Source organism: Diadema antillarum, unplaced genomic scaffold (assembly GCF_040938485.1).
Source record: "Diadema antillarum isolate AM-2024a unplaced genomic scaffold, OU_Dant_1.0 scf00000067, whole genome shotgun sequence".
In the NCBI taxonomy this organism is placed as follows: domain Eukaryota; kingdom Metazoa; phylum Echinodermata; class Echinoidea; order Diadematoida; family Diadematidae; genus Diadema; species Diadema antillarum.
In genome coordinates this window covers 719,396-732,500 of record NW_027270956.1, presented here as the reverse complement: position 1 = coordinate 732,500, position 13,105 = coordinate 719,396, and the positions used below count along the sequence as shown (strand labels likewise).

Below are 13,105 nucleotides of genomic sequence, written 5' to 3'. Positions count from 1 at the left end.
TACAAGGGGCACTTTGAGAAGGGAAACTGTAACTAGGAAAGAATTGGCAAAGGAGGACTGGATTTACTTTCACCAGGACGACGAACAAGGAAGTAACATCCTTAGAGGTAAATTCATATTTTTTAAAATTAAAGTTGATTTGAATGCAATTTATGACATGAAATGCAAAGACAAACACTAACGGAATTGCAGTCAGGCATATTTCTTTTTCTTTGCCCAGTCATAAAAAAGAGTGATACACTAAACAGGTAAGTCCCTTTGTACATCTAACATTTTACTCATTACGAGATTCTCCACTCAAATACCCCCCTTTTAATAAAAAAAAAAAAATCTATACAACTATACACAATGGTTAAAGTAACCATCCAGACCAGTAGTTTCTACAACTCATACTCAGCACAGACAAAAACAAACACATACACAATCAAACAAAAAATATTCTATACATACACACACACACACACACACACACACACACACACACACACACACACACACACACACACACACACAAAACACACACACACACACACACACACACACACACACACACACACACACAAAACACAGACTAAAAAAAAAAAGACGAAACTTGCTTGGGACTTCACACGGGCCACAGCAAAACTGACAATGAAGACACATGTACCTGGTGGTATTGTGGCAGAATGTTATGCATGAGCTCGACCTCTTCTCTCGATATTGTCTTGACGACAAACTTGCCATCGCTGGAGCGCAAGAATTTGGCGCCGCTCTTGCCAGCGGAGTCGTCGTAGACCGGTGCTGAGCTGACGAAGGAATTCTAAGATTGAGATACAGAAAGCCAAACAAGTGCAATGAGATTATATAGTATCAAGATGCATTTGTTATTGTTAACACAAGAAACTTGGTCTTCACATTTTATGGAAGGCCGCATACACTTACAAAAAAAAAAAAGGGGGGGAAAAAGGTAGACATACAAGTGTTCAATGGTTAAACAAATACATACGGCTACTGCTAGATTATGACTGATACAAAAAGAGTTGGCAAATAACACATAAATGCATGGAATATGTAATTTCCTAAAATTGTGGCCTATTCAGAGTTCTGATGTTTTATGTTGCAAGTAGAAAACAAATACTATATAATTATTGCTTGTTGTGTACACACTCATTTCCTATTCAAATATTTGGATTCCTTGACAAAAATACAACAACAACAAAATGGAATTTTATGAATAAGTTAACAAGTAAATTGATCTTCAAACTTACGGGAAGTGTTGCACTGCCCAAATTAAGAACAATCAATGATGTTATGTGATGATTTGCTCACTGATTTGCACTGAGAAGACATAAATTGCATGAAGTAGCACCATCAGGAATGGAATCAAAATAAAAGTGTATAAAGGAGGAAGGGTTTTCTATCTAAATGCAACATTTTGGCACTAAACACTGCACACACAAATTACACATTGATTTGTCCTCGCCTTGATGCAGCTTGTTTTATAAAAGCAGTATGTGTGCACTATACACTGAAGTTAATACCAGGAAAAACAACAGCCACTCTACGGCCACATAAAATGCACATTTGGCAGCAAAATACACTCTACACTATTAAAGTGAGCAGGATCAAAATCAGCTTCTGTTTTTGTGCGTGTGGTTTTTTTTTTATTATCATCACTGTTCTTGTTGTTGCTTTTGAATTCTCTTTTGGTAAAAGCCATTACAATCCTTCACAAATTACAGCAAAAGGAAGACTACTCTACTGAGCTCAATAGAGTACAGTGTAGCATTCTTAATGGCTAAATACACTTCAGCAAGTAAATTGTACGTGCCAAGTTCATCTGCCTTTATACTTTTTCAATGATTACATACGGGCCTACTTTATCATTTGATATCAAATGATGACCATATGTGACCCTGCACCTCAAAACAAACAAAAAGTCGCCAGACATGAATTTTTTGTTAAGACCATATTCTGAAAGAGCAGACTTTAAGTTTTAAAATGATGTATAACTTAAATCAAATGGACTCTCCTAACCTATCTAAATATTAGAAAGAAAGCACAAACTCAGGAAAAATGAGAACAGAGAAAAGAGGCTCTGAAGTACAGTGTCTATTCAAGCGCTTAATCTTTACCAAACCGTGCTGGCTGTGCGATGAATGGGACAAAAAGTAGGAAGTAAACCACCAGAGTAACAAAAATGAAGGGATTATCTGATTAAACTGAAATTAAGCATGCCTCATTAACACATTCTGTCCATAATTGATGCCAACTTTCAAAGTAGTAGCAATATCCTTTCAAAAGTTATTAGAGTTGAAAGTAAAGAGTGTGGACAAGGTTTTTCAGAAATGAAAAGGGGATTCTAAAGACACACATAATCACACTATTCTACGAAAAATGTTCGTGATAAACTGCTAAAAAAACACACTTTCCTACCCGTTTTATGATACCAAATTTTAGCATAATGTGAAAGAAGACCCGCTCTTTCAGAAAATATGAACAAGTCAAGTTCGGCTAGATTGACCCATTTCACTTATTTTCAGTCCTCACGCAAAATCAGTGTGTGCGATTTTATGTTCGTTTTGAGGTGCACTGTCACATATAAACCCGACTGCTGTCATACACCACTGTTCAATAGCAAAAGCTGTCAGTTTATAATGAACTAATGTATGCTCAATACTGTGAAGCGAATTTCCCTTTTCAATTCACGGTATTAAAGTCAACACAGTGTTCCATGCATTTAGCTCAATCTCCCTGCCCACTATCCTACTGATGCGCCATTAACAATGACATTTACGGTTTACAAGCTCAATTCAAGTTGGCACTTTATGGGCACACTTGTCGCTCGGCAATGAAAGTATGCCGACATTCATGTAAATGGCAGCAGCGCATGGAGCTCAAGTACATGCACAGTTGTAAATTAGCATGCCCATCTGAAAGTTTAACTCGAGAGCGCAAAGATGGAACGGTTTTTATGGCGTACAATTGGGACGGTGCAACAGCTCTGTTTGTTTGTTTGCAAGTGTCGTAATACCGTGCTGCCAACGACACTAGTAGGCCCATCGGAAACCCCTTATCGCCTGCAAATTATATTTGTTCTTGTGGTTCTCTGTATACAGTTACTACATTAGCGATCTCGGTCAAATGAATGGAGGTTGCTCTTCAACTGCATATACATGTATATGGCCATTTTTACAATCAGTGGTGTAAAATGCAGTATTGACACTAATTGGTGTATAACTTTCTTATACACTGACAGATATGCATTATTTTTTCTCATAAACTTACCACCCACAGTGTCTACCTTGGGTACCTTAATGAACTTTCCTCTCTTTTTCTTTCAGATGTGGCAGGCACTTACATGCTTGAAATCCAACACTTTTGGTGTACTCACTCTGACATAGTATTTTTGTCAGGGCTAGCATATTAAATTGTTTATTCCTTTTCATTATTTTTGTTGCTGTTGTGATAGACAGGTATCCAACATTAAGACCTATTATGTTTACCAGGTTCTGCTTTGTCTTCTTTAAATACTGAAATTGTCCAAACTTTATGTTTCGGAGGTGACATTTTCCGTTAACAATTAACCCCTCTTTTGAGTTAGCTCTTGTTCACAATTCTGAAATTCAACTTTGCTAATTTCCATCAAAACAGAATAGTAATCAATCCGAGTTAACTTTGATCCAAAGATTATTTAATTCAAATAACTTATCATTTTTTGGTGAGCGTTTATAAATTTATGTAACTTTTCCGTTAACATTTCTGTCACCTCCGAGACAACAGATTTATGTATTTAATTTTTTCATTCTTGACATCAGTTATACATTACATTTGCAAAAATGTAACATATCCCCTCACATTATCTCTGAAGGAAGGTAGTAGAAATATAGCCTGTTGTTTTCATTTCGGAGCAATTTACAATTTTCCGTTAACACTTGTCACCTCCGAAACAATTGTCACCTCCGAAACAACAGGCATATTATATTTGATAATTTCTCGAAGACAAAGCAATTTTGTTTGATTCTGTCCAATTGACAGGAATCTCTTTTGGATGACAATAGTAATATGGCAATAGGAAGTGAGAATTTTCTAGGGATTAATAAAAGATTCAATAAAAACTAAAAATTACTGTTTCGGAGGTGACAAAACACTGTTAACAAGATTTTTTGTTCATTTCTGTTGAAGAGAAACCATATCATGTACTCCAATGGTTTCATTTATTTTAGTAACATAAGTCTGAAAGTGGAGAAATCAACTACCACACTCTCACTCTTTTTTCTATTACTAGACGGTACGTTTTAGGGCAAATTTACATTTTTTCACTTTTTTAACAATGAGAATGCACAAAATACACCCATCTGTTGTAAATATAATATTGTAATCAAGATCATTTCTCCTGCTTTAGTTAAGTAAACATATAGATGCTTTCATCTTAGAAGCTTGATTTCCAACAAGCAATTTAGTTGTGAAGATTTACCAATCACAGCTTTCCTTGTAGGTTGCTTTTTCTTGTGTTTCGGAGGTGACATTGTTTGTTAACACCATATTGTTATGTGATAGTGAAAGGCAAGACTTCAGTTCCTTTTCACTATCTATTAACATTTTCTAATACATTTAATATACTACAAAATTATCACAACAGAAGTGACTTTTGTATACATAGCTCACCAGAATTCCCTTGATACCAAAGTAATACATGTGGCAGTTCATGCATGCCCTAGTCCACAATCTTAAAAAAAAAGAATGTAAAAAAAAAAAAATCATCAAATCATCAAACTCCACAAAAAGGCCACATGCCTATAGCTGGTGCACAACTTGTTCTTGAATTGTTGTTTTTCCATGTACAATGTGGTAATCATAAACAAAATTATGTGATTTTTTTTTTAATATGACAATAATTATTACATTTTCCAAGTTGAACCAACTGTTTATGACATTGTATTTTTTAAGATTATTGAAGTTATGTGACAACTAAAGTGAACAGAGGAACAAGTCCCCAGGACTGGAAAGGGAAAGATAAAAAAAAACAAAATTTGTAGTTCTATTTCAGTACTTTTGATGAGGTGTTTACCTTGTTTTGTTATTATGTTTTATCTTAGAATTTGGCTTTAAGTACTGGAATTTCAAGGAAAAGAAAATAGTTTCTTAAAGGACAAGTCCACTTTCATATACATGTGGATTGAGTGAATGCAAATGTTCAACAGTAAAACATATCATTGAAAGTTTGGGGGAAATTGGACAATCCATTCAAAAGTTATGGGTTTTTAAGTATCTGCGCAATCACTGCTGGATGAGACGACTACGACAGTGTATGATGTCACATGCATACAACGATATAAGGAAAATATAAGTGAATTTCACAAAACTTTACTTTTTGAAAAAAGTGCATATTTCTTGAACTTGCTTCTGATGTATTTTAGGGCAATATTATTCACCCTGCCTTCCAAAAGAGAGAAGTCATGTGTTCTTTTGTTGTGCAAGAAAAATGAAAATACAGAATGTTGAATTTTCTTGATACTTTCTCTATATCCTTGTGCACATGTGACATCACAAGCTATAGAAGTCTTCTCATTCAGCTTTGACTGAGCAGATACTTCAAAAATCCATAACTCTGGAACGGATTGCCTTACTTTCCTCAAACTCTCACTGATGTGTTTTACTAATATTGCTATATTTACTCAACCCTTATGTCTATTGAGGTGAACTTGTCCTTTTCCAGTTTCGGTCCCTTATAGGTTTATTTGAGACCAGTTTGTGTCCGGGACCTTCTGTGAAGTTGATGGGGAAAATTACTGAACAAAAACAAATTTTCCCCTCAAGTTCACAGAAAAGCATTATGCTGCTCTCTTCAGCTGGGAAACACAAACTGTTGTCTTAACCAAACTGTAAAAACCTGTTAAAGATTAGTATGAATTACAATCTCAAACAAAATATGAGCTGGTATCCATTATCATGAAAGAGAATAACCAAACAAAATAACAAGTAAAAACTGAAAGAAAGAGCTTATATTTGAAAATTAAAGCTATGAGGAAAGACATGAATGTTCACTAAATATTTAACACCTGAGAAGTTGGGTTGTCTCTGTGTTGTGTCACCTCAAAAACAATAAAATGTTTTTTCTTATCATATACTTTTTACTCTCAAAAGTGACTGCTAAATATGCATGATTTGCAGGTAATTTTCAATCAATTCAAAAAATGTAAAATATATTTTAGTAATGTCAACAGTTTAAATGAATCTGGTGTATAGAAAATTTATCCCAGATGAACCAAACACCTTTCACCAGTATCATAACATTGGTATGGTGGCTATCAAGGATGATGAAGAATTCATGAACATCCTTGAATTAATGTATTTATAAAACTACCTGCAAACAAAAACGTACACAAGTCAAATAAGAATTTTTGCCTTTGGTATTCATACCGTATGTCCCCGCCAAAAAACTACAGTGGTACCCTCCGCAACGATAACTTTAAAGATTGTGAATCAATCTAAAATACAATGTAAGGGATTGAAACTATAACTCATTGCCCACGCCTTACAGAAAACCCCATTCACATTGCTTCAGAGGTCAAAGAGAATTGAGGATTTTTGTAGAGCATGTGAGGATTCCCTTCCCTCCAAGTTCTGTATATTGTGCTTACACATTAATATGCAGTTCCAAGAGCATCCAAGTGCTGAACTTGGAAGAATCAGACTCCTGACATCCTTTATAACAATCCAAATTTCTTTGAGATCACTTAACCAAATTGACTGGGGCTTTCTGCAAAATAGAGCTAAGATGTTATAATTTAAGACCCCAAAGTAGAATTTAGTTGATTTAATCATATTGGGTGCTATCAATGCAAAAGTCTAATTGTAAATTTTTTTTTGGGGGGGGACATAGTATATGAATACATGAACACAATGTTAACATTGAATGTCACCTCCGAAACAAAGTTATTCTTCCCTGGTGTTGTGGAATAAAATATTCTGAGAGTAAAGAAACATTACTGAAATGATCTTACACCCTCATTTCAATTTAAGGTAGAACATGGAATGCCATGTTTCTTCAGGTTACAATATCTAGCTTATGTCCATCATATTCTTACTGTATATTAATATTCTAACACAATGTTAACATTGAATGTCACCTCCGAAACGAAGTGATTCTTCTCTGGTGTTGTGGAATAAAATGTTCAGAGAGCAAAGAAACATTACTAAAATGATCTCACACCCTCATCTCAAGTTAAGGTAGAAAATGAAATGCCATGTTTCTTCAGATTACAATATTTAACTTACATCCTTCGCCCAAATGGAAGGCACACTACCGGTTACCATGCTAATTAATGAAGTGTAACAAAACACTTGTTCTGTGTGGTTTATCTGCTTGAAACAGGAGTTAATTTCTTGTTCTCGAGTTATAATTATTAAAAACGTTGATAAAAAGAAGAAGTTTTTGTGTTATTGTCACTTATTCTAAAAAAAAAGTGAGTGTTAATATTAATGTCACCTCCGAAACATTCTAATATGTTAACTGTCACCTCCGAAACATCCATGTGTGAAAAATCCAAGTTTTAAAGAAATGATTGGAATTTTATTTAACCTACATAAGAAGGTAGCCCTTCTTAAAGACTTGTTATAGTAAGAGTTTGACCTGGCCTGCCCTCCAATAAATAGTTAAAATCTTAAAAATTGCATGTCAATTGGTATTTTTAGCAAAAATTTATAAATCTCATGTATTTTTTTAAAAATTCACTTTATGTTCAACCCCCAAATAGTTTTGATTCACAAACTATATATTGTTGTTAACCATATAAACTTTGCATGGTGAAGTTTGACTACAGAGTTTTGTCAATATGGTGCAATTCATGAAAGCAAAATTTTGCTTAAATTTACTTCAGGTGCCAGGGTTTTCCTTAAATTACACCAATAACCCTTCAGCTTTAAGGTCTGAAATGTTATTTTTTCAAAAATTTGAATACTTTCAAACAGGAATCAAACAGAATAATGAAAAAATATTTTGTTTGAAATTTTGACCCTCCGAGTACAAAAGTTACACCACTGATCGTAAAAAAGGCCATATACATTTGGCTGAAGGCTTGCAAGAATAGCTCACTCACTGTTGATTCCACTCAAGTGTACAATGTGTATGTACGAAACGGTAAAAAAAAATCAGATAATGTCCAGGTATCCGCTGAGCGCCTACTGTACAAATCACCTCATTTTCATAACTTCCAGGTACTTTATTGCAAAAAGAGATTTTCAGTGCAAATTGAATTTATAGGTCTAAGAGCTGCAGCAATGTGCAAAATCTGCAGCATGATAGTAGGAATAATGATCTAGCATGGCTTCATAATAAAGTCCAATTCTGAAATTTTGAAAAAAGGAAAATAACAAATCACTTGACTCATGTTTAACAAAATCGCAGATGTTTGTGCACGGTCATAAACTTCTTAACTGAAAAGCTCCGAGATACATTAATATCTGTAAAAAATAGTGCCCTGGTACCATTACAAACAATGTTTTCTGTCTGGGTGTATCACCAGCGTAATTTGGAATATGTTTGTTTTCAATGAGATGTGAGCAACAACATTCTGTATCAATATCATCCAGGATAAAGGCGTGCCAATCCTCTACAAACCTGGTTTGGTGCACAGTAGAACGCCATGACTTAAAGGACAAGTTCACCTTCATAAACATAAGGATTGAGAGAATGCAGCAATATTAGTAGAACACATCAGTGAAAGTTTGAGGAAAATTGGACAATCAATGCAAAAATTATGAATTTTTAAAATTTTTGTGTTGGAGCCGCTGGGTGAGGAGACTACTACAGCTTGTAATGTCATATGCGTACAACCGTATAAAGAAAATGTAAAGAAAATTCAACATATTTTCACTTTTTTCGCATAATAAAAGAGCACTTGACTTGCCGCTTTCTAAAGGCAGGGGGAATAATATTACCCATAACATATGTCGGTAACGAATCAAGGGAATGTGTACTTTTTTCAAAAGATGATATTTTGTGAAATTCTCTTTATATTGTCCTTATATTGTTGCACGCATGTGACATTACACACTGCAGTAGTCTTCTCATCCAGCGGTTACTGCACAAAAACTTCAAAAATTCATAACTTTTGAATGGATTGTCCGATTTTCCTCAAACTTTCAATGATGTGTTCTACTAATATTGCTACATTCTCTCAATCCTTGTGTTTATGAAGGTGAACTTGTCCTTTAAGAAACAATCAGAAATCAGATTTTTGTCTTAAAACTGTTTAAAATCCTGGAAGTGACACATACAATGGGGTTACCTACAGTATGATAATGATATTTTCAAAGTGTATAGGGAATCAAGGGTTTTGTATTTTTACTGCACATAATTGCACATGATGCAAATGTTTAACATCAATAGCGATATTCACCATTATGACACCAGCACAAGTCATGATTTTTAACTCCACTTTTACTCAAATATCGGTCAGATTTAGCTTTCCTGTCATTTGGAACTCATCATCAAATAACATTAGGTCATGTCAAACTTCAAGATTGTTCAAAAATCCCTCAAAAGGTTGTCATTACTGAATTATTGAATTAGTTGATCTCCATTATCAGTATTACAATATCTTTGTACTTTATATGTGTGTGTGTGTGTGTGTGTGTGTGTGTTTACGTGTTTCCTCATTAATCTGATTTGTTATAATATATGCCTTTAAAATACCTCATTAGAAAGTTAAAGAGAACTTGCCTCCTCACAAGGCTTTTAAAGCTTTATTCCAAGTTCATTTTTTTATTTTTACAGTTAACTTTTACCAAAGGTGGTATTCCTCAGTTTAATATTTAAGTGCATTATTCTGTCAATAATTTATGTCCATTATGTTATACATTCTTAATGAATTGTATGCTTTGTATTTACATATGAATGCATTACATTTTTTTTTAAATCTTAGAAATGGATATAAAACGAACTTGAAATAATTGACAGCTCATCACACCTGGTTTAACAAGACATCAAAGTACAAGTTGTATATACATATATGTATATAAAAAAAGATAGGGAAAGCATCCCACTTCATTTCTTACTCATCGCAAGCTGTGAGTAGTACAGCGACCTTGTGTGAACACTTGAGTGGTATACACAGTATACCTGTATGAATAACTGAGCACTATTCTCACATACACAACTGTATGTGGGAGTGACTACACGGCAGCAAACAGCACATTCAAAAACCTGTCTGCTTCAAAAGTCTGCCATTGACATCATACATACACACACAGACACACACACATACACTGTACCATGTTACTCATTGCAAAGGAAATTCTTGAGTAAGATGCCAATCATCCAGTTTCTGGTTTTGATGTTATTAAATTCTTCTCTCAACTTTCTAAAGAGGTTTTATTTCCCCAGGTTTTTGTTCTCAGTGCGAGTTTCCCCAGGTTTTTGTTGTTAAGTACGAGTTTCCCCAGGTTTTTGTTGTCAAGTACATCTAGGATAGAAGAGTAGGAAAGTGTGCCAACAGATACTTACAGCTCTGATAAAATTCTGATTTGAAATTGAGATGAAGTTTAGAAAGCAGGAAGCATCAATAAGAAATAAAAGGTCAAGTTAAGCCATAAATTTATGATAACATGCTTCACACGTAGAAGCAGAAATGTTTCAAATTCCGAAAATGTTTTCAGAGTTTGAAATATGGACAGGGGATACTTCAAGTGTGACACATTTTGTTTGACAAAAAAAAAAAAAAAAACTTTTTTTTTTATTTTCAGCCAGTTCACCTACTTTTGATATGGTGATGGGTGATGTACTCCCATATTACTGCTTTTGATATGGTGATGGGTGATGTACTCCCATATTACTGTATGTCCTAGGATTCCACATGATGTCAATTACAAAAGGTAATGTTGGTAGTTAATTCTCCCTTTCCAAAGTCAGTCACAGAAAATTACTCCACTATTAAACAGCACATCACAAGCGCAATAAATTTTGTTTCCATGTCATATCATTTACCGTTCATCATAGCCTGGTCTTTCTCATACATAACCAAGGTTCCAGGCCAGGAAATATACTCACTTGGTACTCGCTATCTGAAATACTGAAGAGTGTGCGGAGATTCCGGAAAGCCAGGGGACAGTATTCCTTGAACTTGAAGTGACTTGGCAAATTTTCTCTGTAAAAAAATTATGAAGTGAAAGAGACAGACAGAAAGAGAGAAAGAAAGATATGAGAGACAAAGATACAGGAATATACACATTAATTCTCTCGTGCTTTATTAAAGATTGCCTCAAATGGACACCTATGAATTTTGTTTTAACATGTACATGTAATGGTATATGAACTATTAAAAAATTGTCAAGACACAGACACAAGTCGCGTGTAACTTGCAACCACTTGCAAAATATACTATGTACTTCAAAGTGACCCTGACTTGTTGGCAGTTACGAAGTAATTGAACAACTCCCACACAAGTGGATAAACCCAGGTTAAGTGGGTGGATATCTCGTACTCGTCTGCTATAAAAAGATCGTAGAGTGCACTGCAACAGGCAACGCAAATTGTTATTTGCACAAGCAAGTTACTGCCGCTACGAAGTGCATACTGCTACAAACAAATTAAGGCATTAACGTACTTCAATTCTGGAAAACACACTCTTGAACTACACTGTACTAACACATCATTTATCAATGGCATGATCAGGCACTCTTACGATAATCCTATGCATGTTTACAAATACGTCCAAGTGTTCTTCTGCTCCAGGTAAGGTACAATTTGTAGTTTATTCGAAATCACATTACCAAAAGTTTGTGGATAAACACAACGGAAACCCTGGACCTATTTTCAACTCAGTGGAAGTTTGCTGCAAGATCTAACTACAAGCAGCAGAAGTTCTCTGTGGACAGAGTGCGCAACTGTGTACCACAAGGTGATGCTAATACGCAATTTTCAAGGCAAGACAGCACTCCTATAAAACTAAGAAGTACTTAAACCCAGCGAGATCTGAAGGATATTGCATTTCTAGCAGAATAATGTGATTAGCATATGTGGATTACACACACTGGTGCTACGAAAAATTGACATATGTTCATATAGCCGGCCGGAGTAAAATGTAATTTGCACAGCATTAACAAGTACATCTTCTCAGAGGAATGCACTTGAATCATGCACATATGTACCAGTCCATAATTCATTTCTCATATTATTATATGTGTAATGTTTGAAAAGTTCACAGAGAAACATCAATCGAAGGAGTGTTGTCCTTGTATTCACTGTGGTTCGTATTGTAGTTTTGCTGCCTCTATTGACAAATCCTTCTGTTCATACATTGTATGTACTTCATACTTGCAATTTGTTAAATACTGTACTAAAAAAAAACAAAAAAAAAAAAAAAACTGCATAATTTCAAACAACAAAAAACGACAACAGATTGAGAGACTTGAAACATTAAATGTTATTTTGGATGGAATTAAAGTGAACCAAAACTACTAGGGGGGGGGGGGAATGAAAGAAAAAAATCTCAAACTGAAACAAACATAACATTTATTATAAGCCAGCCATCCATGATCATGGGTAAAAAAACAAAAAAACAAACAAACAAACAAACAAACAAAACAGATATTATCATCATAAAGCATGAATATTATCATTATCCCCATCATCAGCAATATCATTCACATCATCTCTTCCCAATTGCCCTCAAAGTACCAATCATCACTTGCCGTCTGGGCAAAAAAGTTTGGATGATGTATAATGCCCACTGTCACACAGAAATGTTTGGAATCTGCATTCAAATGACACACACATGTACTCATGGCATTCAGCAAATGTAAACTTCCGGGGTACTTTAAAGTGATTTTAAATAACAATAACAAAAATGAGTCTACATTTATAGTCTGTATATTTTAGCATTATAAGCAAAATATGATTTGATTCAATTTATGAACAGACACAGGGCAACACAAAGATATACTGATACATCTTGAATGTTATTGTAGTAAGGGCCCGATCGGGCAAATTCAGGGGTACAAATTTATACTCTGTATTTTTCTCTGACCCAATATGATACTTAGCACACTTTTTGGTAACAGTAACTTGTGCCAAAGGCCTTAGAAACAAAGCTGCCATTGCGATGCCATACATCTAACAAAT

General features: G+C 34.7%; 1 protein-coding gene across 1 annotated transcript in view; it reads right to left on the bottom strand.

The window, feature by feature from the left end:
• Positions 1–13,105, bottom strand: part of LOC139716585 (phosphatidylinositol 5-phosphate 4-kinase type-2 alpha-like) — a 56,863-nt gene that overhangs the window by 9,415 nt on the left and 34,343 nt on the right. Inside the window, exons 3-4 of the mRNA XM_071628112.1 lie at positions 11,033–11,129; positions 647–799 (exon numbers count right to left, since the gene is read on the bottom strand). Coding sequence (XP_071484213.1) covers positions 647–799; positions 11,033–11,129 — 250 coding nt within the window. The remainder of the gene's footprint in view (positions 1–646; positions 800–11,032; positions 11,130–13,105) is intronic.